At 45.0% G+C, this 17,468-nt stretch overlaps 4 protein-coding genes across 4 annotated transcripts; 3 read left to right on the top strand and 1 right to left on the bottom strand.

Annotated features, from left to right (window-relative positions):
- Positions 1-2,943: 2,943 nt before the first annotated feature.
- Positions 2,944-3,867, top strand: CDV56_102202 (YccV family DNA-binding protein; the record flags this gene model as incomplete). Its single annotated transcript, XM_026755821.1, has 2 exons — positions 2,944-3,644; positions 3,693-3,867. The coding sequence occupies 2 exons, from the start codon at positions 2,944-2,946 to the stop codon at positions 3,865-3,867; spliced, it is 876 nt and encodes a 291-aa protein (XP_026609821.1).
- Positions 3,868-5,146: 1,279 nt separating this feature from the next.
- Positions 5,147-6,388, top strand: CDV56_101848 (uncharacterized protein; the record flags this gene model as incomplete). The annotated part of the gene is made up of 1 exon (XM_026755467.1): positions 5,147-6,388. One exon carries the CDS (start codon positions 5,147-5,149, stop codon positions 6,386-6,388), a length of 1,242 nt encoding a protein of 413 aa, XP_026609820.1.
- Positions 6,389-6,624: 236 nt separating this feature from the next.
- Positions 6,625-9,961, bottom strand: CDV56_101349 (rRNA-processing protein UTP21; the record flags this gene model as incomplete). The annotated part of the gene is made up of 5 exons (XM_026754968.1): positions 6,625-7,212; positions 7,328-7,903; positions 7,959-8,216; positions 8,269-9,765; positions 9,833-9,961. The coding sequence occupies 5 exons, from the start codon at positions 9,959-9,961 to the stop codon at positions 6,625-6,627; spliced, it is 3,048 nt and encodes a 1,015-aa protein (XP_026609819.1).
- Positions 9,962-10,710: 749 nt separating this feature from the next.
- CDV56_100310 (inositol polyphosphate kinase VIP1) lies at positions 10,711-16,510 on the top strand (the record flags this gene model as incomplete). The annotated part of the gene is made up of 3 exons (XM_026753929.1): positions 10,711-13,132; positions 13,189-14,530; positions 15,193-16,510. 3 exons carry the CDS (start codon positions 10,711-10,713, stop codon positions 16,508-16,510), a joined length of 5,082 nt encoding a protein of 1,693 aa, XP_026609818.1.
- Positions 16,511-17,468: the final 958 nt, after the last annotated feature.

Raw genomic sequence — 17,468 nt, 5'->3', positions numbered from 1 at the left:
ATATCTATCTAATCTAATATATATTATACGGTCATTAGGTGCATCTTCTAATCTAATATATTTACTAATATATATTTCTAATAATTCTAATATACTTAGTAAGATAAGGAGTAAGTTCTAATATTATAGGCTAGGCTATAGAGAAACCTATGACTAGGTATGTATAAGAAGAACTTACTAAAGAACTAGAATAGGGGGTCTGCAGGCCTGGATAGAAATATCTAATTATATACTATAGCTAATAAGGGGTTATATAACCTAGGCTATTAGTTTATAAGTTACTTTATATCATGAGTGCTCACTAGGCAACATGAGTATATCATAGGCCTTGCTTGTAACAATAATAAAGGCTAAAAATAACAATAACTTTAATAATTCTAATATTAATCTAGACTAGTTATTAGGTATAGAATCCTTAGAAAGTAAATTAGACTATAAGTTAGATAAAAGTAATAATATTAAAATTATTAATTCTATAGCTAAGCCTACTAATATTATAGCTTAGTAGCCTACTAATACTATAGCTTAATAGCCTACTAATATTATTATATCTAGAACTAGAAGTACTCCTCTACTTTTTATTAATTATAGAAGAGCTATTTCCTTTCTTTATATTCCTACTCTCTCTACTAGCTTTATTAATATTTATATTTCTAAGTCTATTTAGGGTCTAATAAATAGCTTAATAATTAATAATTTATAGAAATAAAATAGAATTATTACAGAAATTTATTACTTAAGTTTATTACTTAGGTTTAGTACTAGGGTTTACTACTAAGGTTTATTACTAAATACTAAGATTTATTACTAAGATTTATTATATAGTTACTAGTTTACTAGAGTTAATTACTAAAGTTTATTATAGTTTAGTAACTTAAGGGATAGTATTTACTTATTACTAGAAAATAATATAAGGGCCAGAATATATTTAATACTAGTATTATAATTATTATTAGTAATAATCTATATAAGCCCTTAGTATTAAAGATATATTTATAAATTTAGGAATCTTATAGGAAATCCCTTCTTACTGTTACGGGCTAGGCCGTAAAGAAACCTATGACTAGGTATGTACAATAAGAACTCACTGAAGAACTAGAATAGGGGGTCTGCGGGCCTGGATAGAAATATCTGATTGTGCGTCGCGGCCAGTGAGAGGTCACATGACCTGGGCCGTTAGTTCATAAGTTACTTCATATCGCGAGTGCTAGGCAGCATGAGCATATTGCGGGCCTTGCTCGCAACACTTACTCTAGTATATTTTATAGGAATCCTATCCCATAGCTAGGATATAATAAGATTCCCTAATCCTATCTCTAACTAGTTGTAGGACTCCTAAGGGTAAAAAGAGAAGATAGGATAGGATATCTATTAATATAGGAAATCCTATATAATTATCCCTTCCTATATAGACTATGCTATTTAGGAGTCCCATCCTACTAGATAAGCTAGGGAAATCCCATGGGAATCCAAAAATGGGATGGGAAATTAATATGGGATACCCATTTCCTAATAGGAAGGGATTTCCCATGGGAATTCCCTTCCCTACAGCCACCCTAGTTTATATAGTAAACTAAAAGTTAAGATTATAGTAAGTAGTGTGGATTATATGATATTAATTGATAATTCTAGGTAATTATATTTATAGAAGGGGTGTGTGTCCCTAATTTAGGGGTGTCCTTAATGATCACCTAATTTTATAGCAATAATTATTATAATAGAGTATTAATCTCTTAGCCATATATCTATTATTAAAACAACCCTACCTTTTTAGTGTTTTCCAAACTCTATATGGTAAAAATCCTTGTGGCATGGTAGAGATGAAAAACAGAATATGTGGCATCCAAATGATCTAGCAACTACTCTATCACCTAGTGCTTAGTTTTCATCCAGACTGATGTAACATCTCTTTCTTCATCAATTTTTCTCCTTTATGTACCGGCATGGTTTTGTCTCTTGATTGCCTTCCTGAAGAGTTACTATACATCATTTTGTGTCACTGCCCCCCTTGCTCTTCAGCTGCACTGGGACAGACTTCTCGCAGGCTTCGAAGTATCGCGAATGAACCTCTACTATGGAGATTCTATTGTCAAACCCACTTCAAATTCTGGGACCCCAAACATGACATGACAAGAAAATATGGGAATTCTGCCTCTACAGTAGACTGGAAAGGACTCTACATTTCCCGACATATTATTGATCGCAGGACATGCCAACTCCTTAACAGTATTCTTGCAGGGCAAACTGGAAGAATCAAGAAATTTCGAACCATCATTGGTCTTGGATATGACATCAAAGATACTCTTCTACGCCATATTTCAGCAGGATCAGACATAGAGGACTACTTGGCTAGAAGGTGGCGCTCCCATTGACCTTATCTGGCTCATTTTTCCTGTGATTAACGTTCGCTATCTCAACAAAAGGTATTATGCAAGAGCGCTGCTGACCTGTCTCCATCGGAGCATTGCGGTCCCAGAATGGGTCAAACTCAGAAATGGGGAACCTGTGTCCCTGGTAAGGGCATTGGGTGCGTTTGATCTTTTCATCCCAGAGAGCGGTTTCGGAAATTTGGATGAAGTATGTGAAACACTCAACCTAGAAAAGGATAATGAGGTAAAGCATCTACTAATCAGTGTTCAGATTGTGAGTAGGCTAGATGAAATCGCCTCGCACATATTCACATACTGCCCTAATATAAATATGCTCACCCCTCGTGAAAAGGCCCATGCTGTCGCAACATACCTCCGAGCAAGCAATATGACAGGCATTCAGCTGGGGCGGGATTATCATTGCTTGGAGCACAATTTCCTAGGATTTGCAATAAATGATCCTGATCATAATTCACTTCCATTGATTTCAGCAGCTATATACTGCTATATTGCCCAAAAAATAAGGCTTGACGCTCGGCCTTGTGGGTTTCCTTTCCATGTTCATGTTATAGTCATGCCGCCCAGCGGTCAGGACATTGATGGCAACGCAATCCCGCCAGCGACACATATTGAGCCGATTTTCATGGATCCATTTCGTTCGGCCGAGGAGACTCCGGTTGAGAATCTGCAAAATCAGCTGAATATCCTAGGGGCTTCAGCAGCTGAGCAATCGACCTTCCTTGGTGCGTCCGAGGTTGCTGATATCGTGTTGAGATGCGGCAAAAACATCATGAACTCCGTTCAACGTCTTTCTCAGTCCTCTAGCGCACATCTGGCTCCGGTCGATGCGGTTAGTGCAAGATATGCTGCCCTTTGGTCGTCATTGTTATTTTCTACCTCTCTGCGACCGGTGGAACTTAGGCACTACTTACCTTGGTTCTTGGAACTCTTCGCTACGGACTTTCCTTCGGATATTCATTTGATTGAGCAGTATCTTGTACCACTTTTTCAAGGCACGCTCCAGCAAGAGGATATACTCGAGAGCCTCCATGTCATGGGAGCTGTGGATGAGATACCCAAGCAGGTCAAACGGCGGACACCCGAGCGCAAAGCAGTAAGGTATAGGATCGGTCAGGTCTTCCGCCATCGACGGTACACGTACTTGGCCGTTATAACTGGTTGGGATACTGAGTGCGATGCGAGCGAACAGTGGATGAGAAGGATGGGTATCGATCATTTGGAAGCCGGCAGGCACCAAAGTTTCTACCACGCATTGTATGGTACCTGCACTCTATTTCTTTTGTCTTTTCTAATTCTGTTTAGAGCTGAGGACAAGAGTGTTCGTTACGTTGCGGAAGAAAATGTCGATATCATCACTCCCCACCTATCCGAGCTACCGCGAACGCTTGTGGAAATAGCAGGGAAGCACTTCAAGCGGTGGGATGGCAGTTCTCATACATTTGTCAGCAATATTCGAGATGAGTATCCTGATGACTGAATGGCGCCTTCGGAGAGGAGTACTTATTATGCACTTCTTTGACTATTACACGTCTTGAGGCACATGAAGGTAAGCTACGACTAGCAGAATCCTAATCTATCGAACATCATAGGCTCATTTTCACTATTTTTATTTTCTGGATAACAAGAAATCACATACCTTCTTTCGAGTGGCCCTCTAGGTCAGACAATCCGACCAGCATCTGGGATAGCTGACGGCGAGGGCGGCTACAGACTTCTCCGTCCTCATTTTTTTGAGCTGAGAAAAATTAGGGTTGTCCGGAGTCATTTTATATTATCCTTTCCATTACTTCCCTTGCGATGTTCTGGCTCGCTTGTGTAGAGATAAGATGACCTTTGAGATATATGCATTCCTTTTCAAGATCGACTGATGATTCTTCTTTTCTCATATTCTGTGGTGGCAGTACAGTGCATAGTAAGATTATTATATTCTTGTTCCTGCACGCGCGCTCTCTCTCTTCTCCTGGGTTGATTTAAGATCTAGAGGGCCACCACTGTGAGCATGTGGAGGGGTATTAGATGGATGACTTGTAGTGACATAAGATTCTAGCTAAATCAGGACCCATATCTCACATGACATTTACTCAGCAACTTAAATTTGTGATGTACTACAGTAATACGGAGTACGGAGTACGGACATTTACCTTAGGCCTTAAATGAAATTTTATTTTCCCTGACAGGAATACCCAAGCAGATGGTCTGGAATCAGGAAACATTCTAGCTATGGGTATACCGCACCTAATACGACATTTACTTCCATATTCTGAAGCTGTGCTTCTCAACGGTGGTCAAAGTGCTGAGGAGGGGCGAACTTGTATTCAATCCGTTGTGATCGATGGCCCCAGTCTGGTCTATCATGTCCATTCAAGGTTGCTGGGATGGTCCGACAGCCGACTAGGATTCCCTGATATGCAGCCATCATGCAACGAAGTTAGTTGCGCGGTGATGTTGCACCTCTTGAAGTTAGAAAAACTGGGAGTTGACATGTAATGACGTCCACGCAGGAGACCAGGCAATAATGACTGATATATTCTAGAAAGGCAATATGTTTTGATGGAGCTTTGCCCGCCCAAAAAAGAGAGACGAGACTGTCTCGACTTGAAAGGGCAAGAAGGAAGCTTGAAATAGCTCGTAAAAGAATCAGGCATAGCTCCTTGCGACTCAACCATACCCCTATCGACCCAGAATCCAAACTGGAAATGGTACTGCGAGGGCGGACGTTGACTGCTAAACACAGAGAATGTCCTGACAATCCTTTTATGGTACCAGCCGTCTTTGAAGATCTCAAGTATCGATGGAATAAGGAAAACATCCTTCACGCTGCGCGGGGCTCCCTATTGTTAGCCGACTCCGTTGCATTACAAGGTTTTCCTTGGGCAGATGCCACAGTCATGGTCCCAGGGGAAGCGGATATGCATTGCGCATACCTGGCGAAACTCACAGGATCTGCGATACTTACTAACGATTCGGATCTTATACTTCATGATATCGGGCCGCATGGTTCGGTCGTGCTTCTTCATTCATTAGAATTGGAAAATACTTATAGCGCTCGGTCAATAGACGTGCCACTTCAAGCGGTGCAGCTGCATCCAGCATCGCTCGCCCAACGCTTTGACTTGGCTGATTTACTGCGACTAGCATACCAACTTAAACTTCATCCAAATTCAGGATTGACGGAGCTGATACGGCTTGCAAAAGAGACCCTCGGACCCCAAGGATCTGCTGACTATATGGAATTCTCCGAGGAATATAAGAATCGCCCAGAACATGCAAAATCGGGAATTGCGAACTCTCACCACCTTGACCCCAGAGTCTCAGAGTTGGTCTGGCAATATGATGCCCAAGAGATCAATCCATGGGACGAATTTCCGCGATTTTACCTTGCGATTCTAAACGAAGATCATACCAGGCGGTGCGCTTGGGAGAACGGCTTCTCATACAGAGTTCTAGGCTATTCGATCTTTAATGCCTCGCGTCCACCATCTCGGAGATCTTGCTTCATCGATGAGTTTGTACGACGGGGAGAAAGAATTGCAAGGGATACTATAGCAATCCGTGATGCGGACTGGATCGCAAATCAAATGACGGCTTTCTGTGCACGTCTCAGGCTAGTTCGAGCCGCCCTGGGCGAAAATGACACAGCCACAAAATTATGGAGAATATTTGCATTGTGTGATATATATGGTTGGGGGGGCCCACTTCCCAATGCTAAACCATTTAGCAGCTTCCTTAATTTTGGTTATATGGGTGATCAGATGGACTGGGCAGACATACACCTTGCTGCGCAGGTCCAGGCTGTGCTGTATTCTTTGAGAATCATGAAACAACTGATTGGCTTCACAACTTCGGCCAACGATCTCATGCTCGAAATGCAGGACACACTCACGAGTCTCCCCCCACTTCATGTCTTGATGAGATCGAGATTTGAGATGGCGAACGAGTACCTTACTGAAGATGCTGCGGGTGAATTTCTCAAGAGATATAAACAGCTGACAAGATGACATATATTGCATACAATTTTACTGGATAGCTATACATGTCTGGAGTTCGTTAGACGATGTGATGCGAACACTATTGGTTTCCTGCCCCGTGAGCTGGATACTTCTGAAAACCATGGCGAGATTGCTACCAAACCGGAGCTGATGTCATAAGCCTACCGACTAGTATAACTAGAGTACCGGGAAGTATGACCTTACATGTAACAGTGCTGATTTGTTGTCCTCAAGCCCAACATCTCTTAACGTGATGATCTTATAAATCCCACCACACCTCGACAGTATCCAACTAGATCAGCTAAGCGTTTGGCTTCCCGCTGCTGTTCCTCACTCCACTGAACAAGAGATTTTCTCAACTCTTCGTGGCCATTCGCTGTCGACTCGGAGCATTTTCTGACAATATCAGCATGTATTTTCAGAAATACTGCCATCCAAGCATTGACAAGCTCAAAATCTTTCCTGAGTCGGAGACGCGTAGTCAGTGCCATGACGAAAGCCGACAGCTCAGAATGACCATCGTTTACTCGCAGATCCAGAGATCGAATCTCTAGATCAGTCTTTGCCGGAGATAGAGTCTTCAAATAATCTGTGAAAGGTGCAAAATCGTCAGACTGACGACCTGAATGCAGAAGGACTGTGAATAAAGAGCCCGATTCGTCCACATTCTGAGCTCGTTGATATCTGGCTATCCTTGAGCGTTCGGCGAGCGTGTTTTCAGGCAATAACGCCGCACTTCTGTCGGCGTTGAGGCTCTTTTTCTCAGAAACAGATGGCAGGAAGAATGGGACTTTCTGGGGTGCCTTGGGAGGATCTTTTGGCTTGTTGCGTTCCTACAACAATCAGTAACGATAAACAGATAGTGGAAGCAGCTTGGGAAGATACCCTGATTAAATCTAAGTGGAGTAAAGTCTGCCATCTACTCCTTGGGATGGCACTGAGTGTTACCATGCCTCTACTCAATTGTTCGTCAGATAGCACTGGCCCCTCTGCCTCATTTTGGTAATGCTCCTCGGAAAATGCAGCCTCAAAAGATCCAGCGCTTTCTTCCGCGGATGTGCTAGGGATATGAGAATCCGCGAAACTGGATTCGTCCAGATTCTGGGTCGAAATGGGAATGAACAGACTCCGATTCGTCCAGAGACGGATACCGACACTATCCGCATGGGCCGTGGCTAGAAACTCCCCAGTTGATGACATGGTCAGCGAGGTACAGGTGCTAGGCACTCGGAAAATATCAATGAGATGTCCTGTTGACAAATCCCAAACGCGGACACGTGAGTCCATAGAAGCAGCCACGATCCACCGGCTATCGTTAGAGAAAATGAAGTCGTTGATCTGACCCACGCAACCCCAGAATTCGCGTATGAGTTTTCTCGTTTGGATGTCAACCACACGAATCGAGAGGTCATCACAGCTGAACGCGACCAACTCGCTGCTGCTGTTATAACGGAGACCAGTGATTGCTGTCATTGGGTGCCAATCAAGCTCCTCCAGGAGTAGCCCGGAATGAAAGTCCCAGAACTACGTTGAGCAACTCAGTAACTATGACTTTTTGATAAGGAGTCGAATATCGTACCTTGACTTTCCCATCCAGCCCACAGCTTATGGCAGTCTGGTTCAAGGAATCGACTACCAAACCCGTGACTGCCTTTGTATGTCCAATTTTCTTTTCTTGAGAACCGTTGGCTAGATCCAGATCGCCAGTTCGCTTTCCTTTCAACTCGCGAGCCGGGAGACTCTGTCGATGCTGGCCGGACTGCAGATTGAACACATCAATACTTCCCATACTGGACCCAATGAGAGCGAAAGTCCCACATTGTGTGATAGCGACGCTCTGAAATAAAGCGTTAGCGATACTCCGCGACATATTGTCCACAGCCATTTACCTTCACGGCAGATCCGTCACCTGTTTCAAAAGTCCAGCGCCCGGCTCTTTTCCTACCCCAAAACCAAGTCCGTGCGAACTTGTCCCCACGGTGACCAGTGACTATACTCTCCCATCCAGTCTTGTTCGAAGCATCCGCGTCTGTTACTCTCGGATTAGCCCAAACCGGACCAGATGTGGTGACACCCATGCCGCCATCGTGATTTAGTGAGCATGCAATGCAGCTTATCTCTGAAGCTCTGAAACCCTGTGTGCGATGCTGCACGCCTAAGCTTAGAGGACCTGAAGCAGACACTTTCTTGGCTTTCTTCTCAACTGCGCCCTGCGAAATTTCAGTATTTTGGCTGTCTTTTCGGACACTAAGTCCCCATAAGCTGCAGTCCTTGCTCGCACTCAGTAGCCATTTACCATTGGCTTCCGAGCCATCCGATGCCGAGGGCAAGAAACTCAACGCTGTGACAGGAGCCGAATGACCACTTCTGAAATGAAGTTGTCTCGGAATGGGTGAAAATGGCGTCTCATCGAATATCCAGGTTCTGAGAGAGTTATCTTTTCCAGTCGATACCAACAAAGGTTGTCCATCCAAGAAATCCACGCAATTTATGCCAGACGCTATTTCATGTTGAACTGTTCTGTGGGCGTTCCGAAGGACGCCCGTGACACACCCTGCGTTGTTCAAATCCCACAAAGTGATATCGCCACTATCCACAGAAGCTGTTGCTAAGACGCCCGGAGATTGGCCATCTGCGCCAGCGCCTAGACTATCAGTCCGGAAGGCGAGTGATGTGATGTGCGAGGAATCCGAGTGCAATGACAAGATAATCTGCTCGGTATCGACGTTACGGATGAACAGAGAGCCATCCGCATGAGCAATAGCAATAAGAGATAGCACAGGAGTGGGCTGCAGAGCAGTCACAGCCCCAGCATTTGGCAATGCTGGAGGAATGGTATGAAGTAGCGCTCCGGTTCTCACATTCCAGATGTCCACACAGCCGTCAGCCCTTCCGATGAGCACCTTATTGACATACGTCGGCATACTGCACATTTGACCGCCGTAGATGTGGTCTCCAGATACCGCTTCGATTCCGCGAGGAATCAAACTCGTGTAGTGTTCGTAGGTCGTATTTTTCCAGACTTCAATTCTGTTGCCAGTACAACCCACAATCCAAGCGCCAAAAACAAGTATTTTGATGATAGGCTCAGCTCGACCTGAAGGCAGCTCTAATGCAGCAACCTTTTTGCCGCGTTTGAAAACCCATATTCCTCCACATGTCCCAGGTCTCAGATTTCCCCACGCTGCAAAGACCTTCTCACGCCACGCAAAGGTAGCAGTTATGGCCTCTGGCGTTTGAGGCCGGCTGATGAAAATCAAACTCAGCCCTCGGCGTAGATCATAGGTGTGCAAAGCGCGGCCCACGCAGGTCGTGATCTGAAAAGTACTTTTCCCCAAGCGCACATACGTGAAAGGAACAGTTGTGGGTGAGACGAGCCCAAGTGTCTAAAGACTGATCAGTCAGGAGAGCATTTAAGGGAAGGAGATGATGATCAATTCAGTCCTGGCTTACCCGATATGGTGAAAATATTCTGGACTCAAGTGTCTTTCGCGAATTTGAGATGCTCCGATGCTCAGGGACTCGTTTTTGCCTTTTCGGGAGTGGCACACTGAATTCATCCTCATCAAGTGAAGGCATCATGTTAATCTGGGCCAGGTCTTAGTGTTGTTGCCAATTTCAGATTCTAGGAGCTCTCGATATTGCTCCGTTCTTGTTGTCCCGAAAATTTCTGTCTTTACCATGCCCGCCTTGAATACCGCCTTGGCAAAATCCTGCTTAATCAATCGCCAGTACTCCTAATATTAATAATAAATAAAGCTCTTACCTCTTAGCTCTTAGGATAAAGTTGGTTTTCCAAATTATTACTAGGTATTAGTATTGTCTTCTTTGTTTGGAGTATATATTCTATGTTGATAATAGATAAATATATATGAATAGATCAGAATTTTCAGTCTTTTGCTTACTACCAACTATGTCCCTGGTGATCGTTTAAAAAATTAATACTGAGTAATGACGACAAGGAGTTATCCTGACAACCTAGCAGAATAGTCATAATAAGGGTCTTATTTTCATGAATAATTGATGCCTGCCAAAGATATATCCAATTTTGAGGGAGAAAAACGGAGTCACCTTCCGGAATGGGCTCTTCACCAAGATTGACTTTTTCATTTGGAACCAGAAATCAAGGACCCATCTAGTCCCAATTGTTCCGACGATGAACTCATAGTCACTATGCATCATTTTCTCCTGGGGAAACTTGGCTCAAATACATAAACGACGAAAAGGAAGACAAAGAACATTATTGGAAAACAACAACAGAAATCTGTGATGAGAGCTTTCAAACGCAGCCCTCAGTCTTTGAATTCAAGTTCCACAAGCAACTTTCAAAGATGACACAGAGCAATTCTATTCAAGATTTCACGCCTTCGACAAGCCAGCATAATTGCTCTTCTGATGTTGGGTATGCTACAGGCAGTGATGAGCGAAATGTACTGACTGCCATGCCTTTATCAAGCACGGTGCCTGATCAGACTGGTGACAAATCATCTTTCACCCTTCTTTACGACCCGGCTTCACCATCTTTAAGGGCAAGTCCAAGTAATGGGCAATTCCACCAGAACAAAATTCAGAACTCAGATGTAATGACAGATCATTCTGGCGGGGCGCGAGTTGCTCGTTCAGCTCGTTCCTCCAGCCGAACACCCAGGAGACTTAGTGGCAGCACAGCTACCAGCTCGGTCAGTGAAGCTGAAACCGGCCATTCAAGCATTGGCAGGATTGGCGTCTGCGCTCTGGATGTGAAAGCGCGCAGCAAACCTAGTCAGAACATTTTAACTCGCCTCCAAGCCAAGGGTGGTTTCGAAGTGATCGTTTTCGGAGACAAGGTGATTCTCGACGAGGCTGTAGAGAATTGGCCTGTATGCGACTTTCTAATTGCTTTCTTTTCCGATGGCTTTCCACTGGAAAAGGCCATCGCTTACGCGAGGCTTCGAAAGCCTTTTTGCGTTAACGATTTACCCATGCAGAAAGTATTATGGGACCGACGACTGTGTCTGCGAATTCTAGATCATATGAACGTCCCAACGCCAAAGAGATTAGAGGTCAATCGCGACGGCGGACCAAGGTTGGAATCTCCGGAGCTTGCTCAGCACGTTTACAGGTTAACGGGGGTCAAGCTCGAAGGCCCTGAAGATGGCACTGGAGGAGGCTCTCAGAAAACTCAGGTTGTAACAATGTCTGAGGACGGCGAGGCTCTCATTGTGGATGGAAATTTTATCAGAAAACCCTTTGTCGAAAAGCCAGTGAACGGGGAGAACCACAACATCCATATATACTTTCCCAACGATCAACAATATGGCGGAGGAGGCCGGAGGCTTTTCCGGAAAGTCGGGAACAAAAGCTCCGAATACGATCCAAACCTTGTGGTACCTAGATCAGTGACAGAAGAAGACACAAGCTACATTTACGAACAATTTCTGAGGGTTGACAATTCTGAGGATGTCAAGGCTTACACTGTCGGGCCAGATTTTTGCCACGCAGAGACACGCAAGTCGCCCGTGGTTGATGGAGTCGTTCGCCGGAACACGCATGGAAAGGAACTCAGGTACATAACGAAATTGAGCCAGGATGAGGCAGCAATTGCGTCAAAAATATCGAATGGGTTTGGCCAAAGAATCTGCGGCTTCGACATGCTTCGAGTCGGGGATAGGAGCTACGTGATCGATGTCAATGGATGGAGTTTCGTCAAGGACAACAATGATTATTACGACAAATGCGCCAGTATCCTGAGCGACATGTTTCTGAATGAAAAGCGCAAACGCGAGGGAATACAAAGGTCCCCAGAAATGAACTCACCAGATACAACCCATCATGTCAGACATTCTGTCTCTCACAGGCATACATTAAAAACCTTGTTGAAATCTCCATCCGCGTCCAAACTCTATGGCAGTCATAAGAGCCTCGACAATAGTTTCCAGGACCTTGCGGTGTTACCTCCAGCATCCTCTGGAGCAGACAGTATGGACTACAAACATAGTCGTACGAGTCCAGATGCGCGCCAGACCGATTCAGATATAAGTGATCTCGACCCGAAGACCCCGGAGTTGACCGGCCATACTGATGAAACGATTCCTCCGCCTCCACCTCCAGCATCTAAACATTCCTGGAAGCTTAAGGGTATGGTTGCAGTCATAAGGCATGCGGACCGTACGCCAAAGCAAAAGTTCAAGTTCACTTTCCACAGTCAGCCGTTTATTGATTTGTTGAAAGGCCATCAAGAAGAAGTGGTGATCAAAGGACAGGCAGCCTTGGCTAGCGTCTCGGAGGCTGTCAAGCTTGCAATGGATCAGAAACTGGAAGATATGGAAAAACTCAGAATGCTTCGAACATCCCTTGAGAAGAAAGGTGGCTGGCCTGGAACGAAGGTTCAAATCAAGCCTATGTTTCGCAAGCGAACGCAGGAGGAATTGGGTACGCATAGCCCAGAGAACTCAACCAACGACGGAGCGCAAACTAATTGGACCCAAATCGCCAATGATGGGATCGGGAATAATGAAAATTTTGCTCGATCCTCTACCCGCAGTGACTCAATATCCGGTACAACATTCTCAAGATTCTCCGCTGCCGAGAATGATCTCATCCTAGACAAGTTGCAACTTGTGATCAAGTGGGGTGGAGAGCCAACTCACGCCGCAAGATACCAATCTCAGGATCTAGGTCTCAATATGCGCGACGATCTGAAATTGATGAACAAAGAAGCACTGAATAATGTTCGAATCTTTACAAGCTCGGAGCGAAGAGTAAGTACTAGTGGTAAGTCTGTTCCAAAGCACATTATTGTCCGGCGGCAAGCTGATGAGTTACTGTAGCTCAAATTTGGGCGTGTTCTTTTCTCGACCAGAAGGAGCTTCCGGATGATTTTATTCAAGTGCGAAAGGATCTTCTGGATGACTCCAACGCTGCAAAAGATGTTATGGATAAGGTGAAAAAGAAGCTGAAACTGCTTTTGCGCGAAGGGTCTGCACCTTCACAGTTTACATGGCCCAAGGATAACATCCCCGAGCCCTCGGTTGTTCTCGCTACTGTCGTTGAGTTGATGAAATTTCACCGAAATGTCATGAGACACAATTTTCGGAAGATTGGCAACTCTCCACATCGTCCTTCAACCTCATTTCCCCTTACTGACCATTCTGACTCTCAGAATGTCATTCAGGACACGGATAGCCCAACCCTTTCCTCTATCCAGGGGCGGTGGTGTACTGGTGAAGATCCCATGCTCTTCAAAGAACGATGGGAAAAGCTTTTTGCAGAATTTTGCGACACGGAGAAGGTTGACCCGAGCAAACTTTCCGAGTTATACGACAGCATGAAATTCGATGCACTTCACAACAGACACTTTCTGGAGTGGGTATTCATGCCCCCAGATGACGGGACCAACGAGCATGAACGGCAGAGTCCCAATTCTAATAGTACTAACCGTACCGACGTTGTTGGCGACAAAAAGCCCGGACATGACAGTCTAATAAGCGAAGGAATGGAGGAAAACGTGGAAATGCCGACCTTATCACATCTGCTCCGATTCAAGAAGCGTGCACATGCATTCGACGCATTACCGCATCTAAGAGCTCTTGATGACTCTTATGATCACTATTTCAAGCTATATCCAGGCTCTAGTCCTACGAAAGCTAAAATGGATGGGCGACTTTCAAAACTCCGGGAGTTATACAAATTGGCCAAAGTTCTATTCGACTACGTGACTCCTCAGGAGTATGGAATTACCGACTCTGAGAAACTGGAGATAGGCTTGTTGACGTCCTTACCCCTTCTTCAGGAGATTGTCAGAGACCTCGAAGAAGTTCAAGCATCTCCAGATGCGAAATCCTTTTTTTACTTCACTAAGGAGTCCCATATTTACACCCTCCTGAACTGCATCATAGAGGGTGGAATTCAGACAAAGATAGCCAGAAGCGCTATACCTGAATTGGATTATCTGTCACAAATCTGTTTCGAGCTGTATGAGGCTAAGGATTGTGAATCATCTACAAGTTCCTACTCAATCCGTATCTCTATCAGTCCTGGCTGCCACGCGTTCGATCCGCTGGATGTGCAACTTGATTCGCGGCATGCGATTGGTTGCGCTCCGAGAAGAAGCCTAACTGCCCATCAGGATTGGAAAGAGGTCATTGAAACCCTCAAAGCGAAATTTGACACGTACGTTTTCACAATCCACCTTCATCCCTCTGCGTTTTATAGGTCAACTACTGATGAGAATACTATAGGGTCAAACTTCCCAAGACTTTCATTGCCGTAAACTTGAGCGATAAACATGTGTCCAGTTATCAATCCTAAGTTTGCCCAGGTGTATATGACGAGGAATGTAACATAATGACAGGATTTGATTCCGTTAACAGCAAAGCAAAGGTGTGATGTATGTGGTTATGTAGAGAATTAGAGACGTTCATGATTACATTTGCTGAAGTTCGTTGTAGTTGAGGTCATGAGTCTGTCATGGGTATACTCTGGGTAAGGTAAGTTAGGTATGCGCAGTATCATTTCAGGAAAGGCTTACTGTACTCCGTAATGACAAATTGACAGGTGGATAAACATGAGCATTCTGTCACTCTGTGTATTATTTATTTACCCTACCCCACCATCCATGGATGCTGTTGCTGGCTCCTAGAAGTCCTTCCCACCATTATTCACTGACTCCATCATAACCTTGCTTCTTGGGCAACGTAAGTTGGATCAAGTTACCTTTAGGAAAACTACTGATTCAGGTGCCGAAATAGAGAAATGGAACAATTGCTGGATGCCGTTTGGGCTGATGCCTTGCAATTCTCTTGTAATGTTTCCGATGATGACATTCAATGCAGTGATCTTCAGGGGCAGAAGGAGATTAGGATTGCCATGGATGATGTGATCTGCATCCTACCACATGCTGGCCAGGATGGAAAGCATTACAACATGCTTTATCTGCGGAATGGTGCAAAAGAGGCGACGTCTGTTTCGCAAGGAGATTGTGCATCTTCTCTGGCAAGTATACAATTGGTTTCTCCACCACCTACACTATTGTCACGGTACTTCTGTGCGGAACTTCCCCAACATTTCAAGCCTTCCGCAATTGATCTTCATGTCATTATCTCCGTTCCCTCAGGGACTGGGAAGGCAAAGAGTTTCTTCAGAAACATTGTACAACCGCTCTTGGCACATGTTGGATTGACGGAGTATGAAGTCCATGAGACACAATCAGCGCGATCTATACTCGAACTCTGTCAATCGAGGCTTATTGGTCGTGCAAAACTTGGTTTTCCCCAAACAATCATTCTTCTTTCTGGGGATGGTGGCCTGAATGATATTGTCGATTCATTCCACAGTACTCTCGGTGCTTCGCGTGTTCCTCCAACTGTCGCTCTGATACCGATGGGGACGGGTAATGCCATGGCAAGCTCTTTGGGGCTGCTCTCTCGCCCAACAGCAAGCTTGACTGTACTGCTGAAAGGGTCACCGAAACCTATACCCGCCTTGGTTGCTAATTTTTCTCCTGGTGCGCAATATGTCACGAATGAGGGCCAAACTCGGATCCCTATGCTTGACGGCTCGATGGCCCAGACCTCAGGGAATTCAATTCACGGTGTGGTTGTGGCAAGCTGGGGTTTTCACGCTGCCTTAGTTGCTGATAGTGACACTCCGGAATATAGAAGGTTCGGAGCCGAGAGGTTCCGGATGGCAGCCAAGGAGCTCCTTTTCCCGTCTAGCGGCGTCGAGACGCACAGGTACAATGGTAAAATCACATTATTTCGGTCTAACATAGCGACCAAGGAAAACTCCACGGACACTCTAGAATGCAGGGAACACATGTACGTACTGGCTACACTCGTTCCAAGGCTCGAGAAAGACTTTCTTATCTCCCCGGAGTCGGTTGCATTGGATGGCAGCTTGAGAATAATTCAGTTTGGCGCCGTCTCCGCAGAAGAAGCCATGCAACTAATGTCTCTCGCGTATGATGGGGGGCGGCATGTACACGAAAGCAGCGTCCTCTACACGGAAATTGAAGGCTTTAGAATTGATTTTCATGAGGCTGAGGAGAAGTGGAGGCGCGTTTGCATAGATGGGAAGATCGTCATCGTCGAGGAGGATGGTTGGATGGAAGTGCTGAAAGAATCTACGGGTCAGGTAAATATACTGATCTAATCGTTGAACACCATGTCCTCACAAAGTGATTTCCCAATACTCGTCTTAACTAGCAAGGTGTCTTCAACGAGATCAATACCAGGGGTAATAGGGGCTGGACCGGAGGCGACGAGTGTCCTCGATACATCTCCAAGGACAATATCCAAATGAACATGGGTTGCAGTCCTCACTACATCAGGTGTAAGGTATTCATGTACATCCAGGCTGGTCTTGAGGACAGAGGCATATTGGAACATGTACTAGTACTATATTACTGAGTACGTATATCAATTCTGGGAAATGCTCTCATAACTACTTTGAACTACCAGGGTACCAGCCATTCTCATGCAGACTTCAATTGCCCACTGGGCATGACACCCGCACTTCCAGCAGTGAAGGCCTTGCAGCAGTCAATGGTTCTAGACACAGGCATGAAATTTAGGCGCACCTGCCCAGAAGCACCTTTACACAAGCCGATCCGAGGTGACCAGGGCGACCAGGGCGACCAGAGCCTACTTGTCTTCGAGCTTGGATCAGTGAATTATTTCCTAATTTTAGGATCACTGCGATTGGGGCGGAGGTTGCCAATTATAGTGACAAGGGCAATAAACTCTTAAATGATGGTAATTTCCTGGCTTTGCTAGCTTTGCAGGTTCAAAAAATAAGTGAGATGTCTCAGCAAGCGCTCAGTCATAAGATGTGAATTCTAAGTATGTAGGAAAGGCAATTTGTTCATGTGAATATATTGAGTTGATAGCTAGGATGTGATTAATCCTGTTCTCTCGCCAGAAGATAACCAGCACTAGATTTAGGGGGAGAAGCTGATTATACAATGAGTAATGAATGAGTAGTTAACGTAATCGGTAAGCGAGCGGATCACGCAACCGAGCGGATCACCCAACGCGTTTTGACTGCCATTTCAAAAGCTGAAGTAATTCAACCCGCCACCATGCCACCAAAAGCGCGTATAAACTCAAAA

Source organism: Aspergillus thermomutatus (assembly GCF_002237265.1).
Source record: "Aspergillus thermomutatus strain HMR AF 39 chromosome Unknown NODE_408, whole genome shotgun sequence".
In the NCBI taxonomy this organism is placed as follows: domain Eukaryota; kingdom Fungi; phylum Ascomycota; class Eurotiomycetes; order Eurotiales; family Aspergillaceae; genus Aspergillus; species Aspergillus thermomutatus.
Note: the sequence above shows the minus strand (reverse complement) of the source record. Positions and strands in the feature narration are given on the sequence as shown.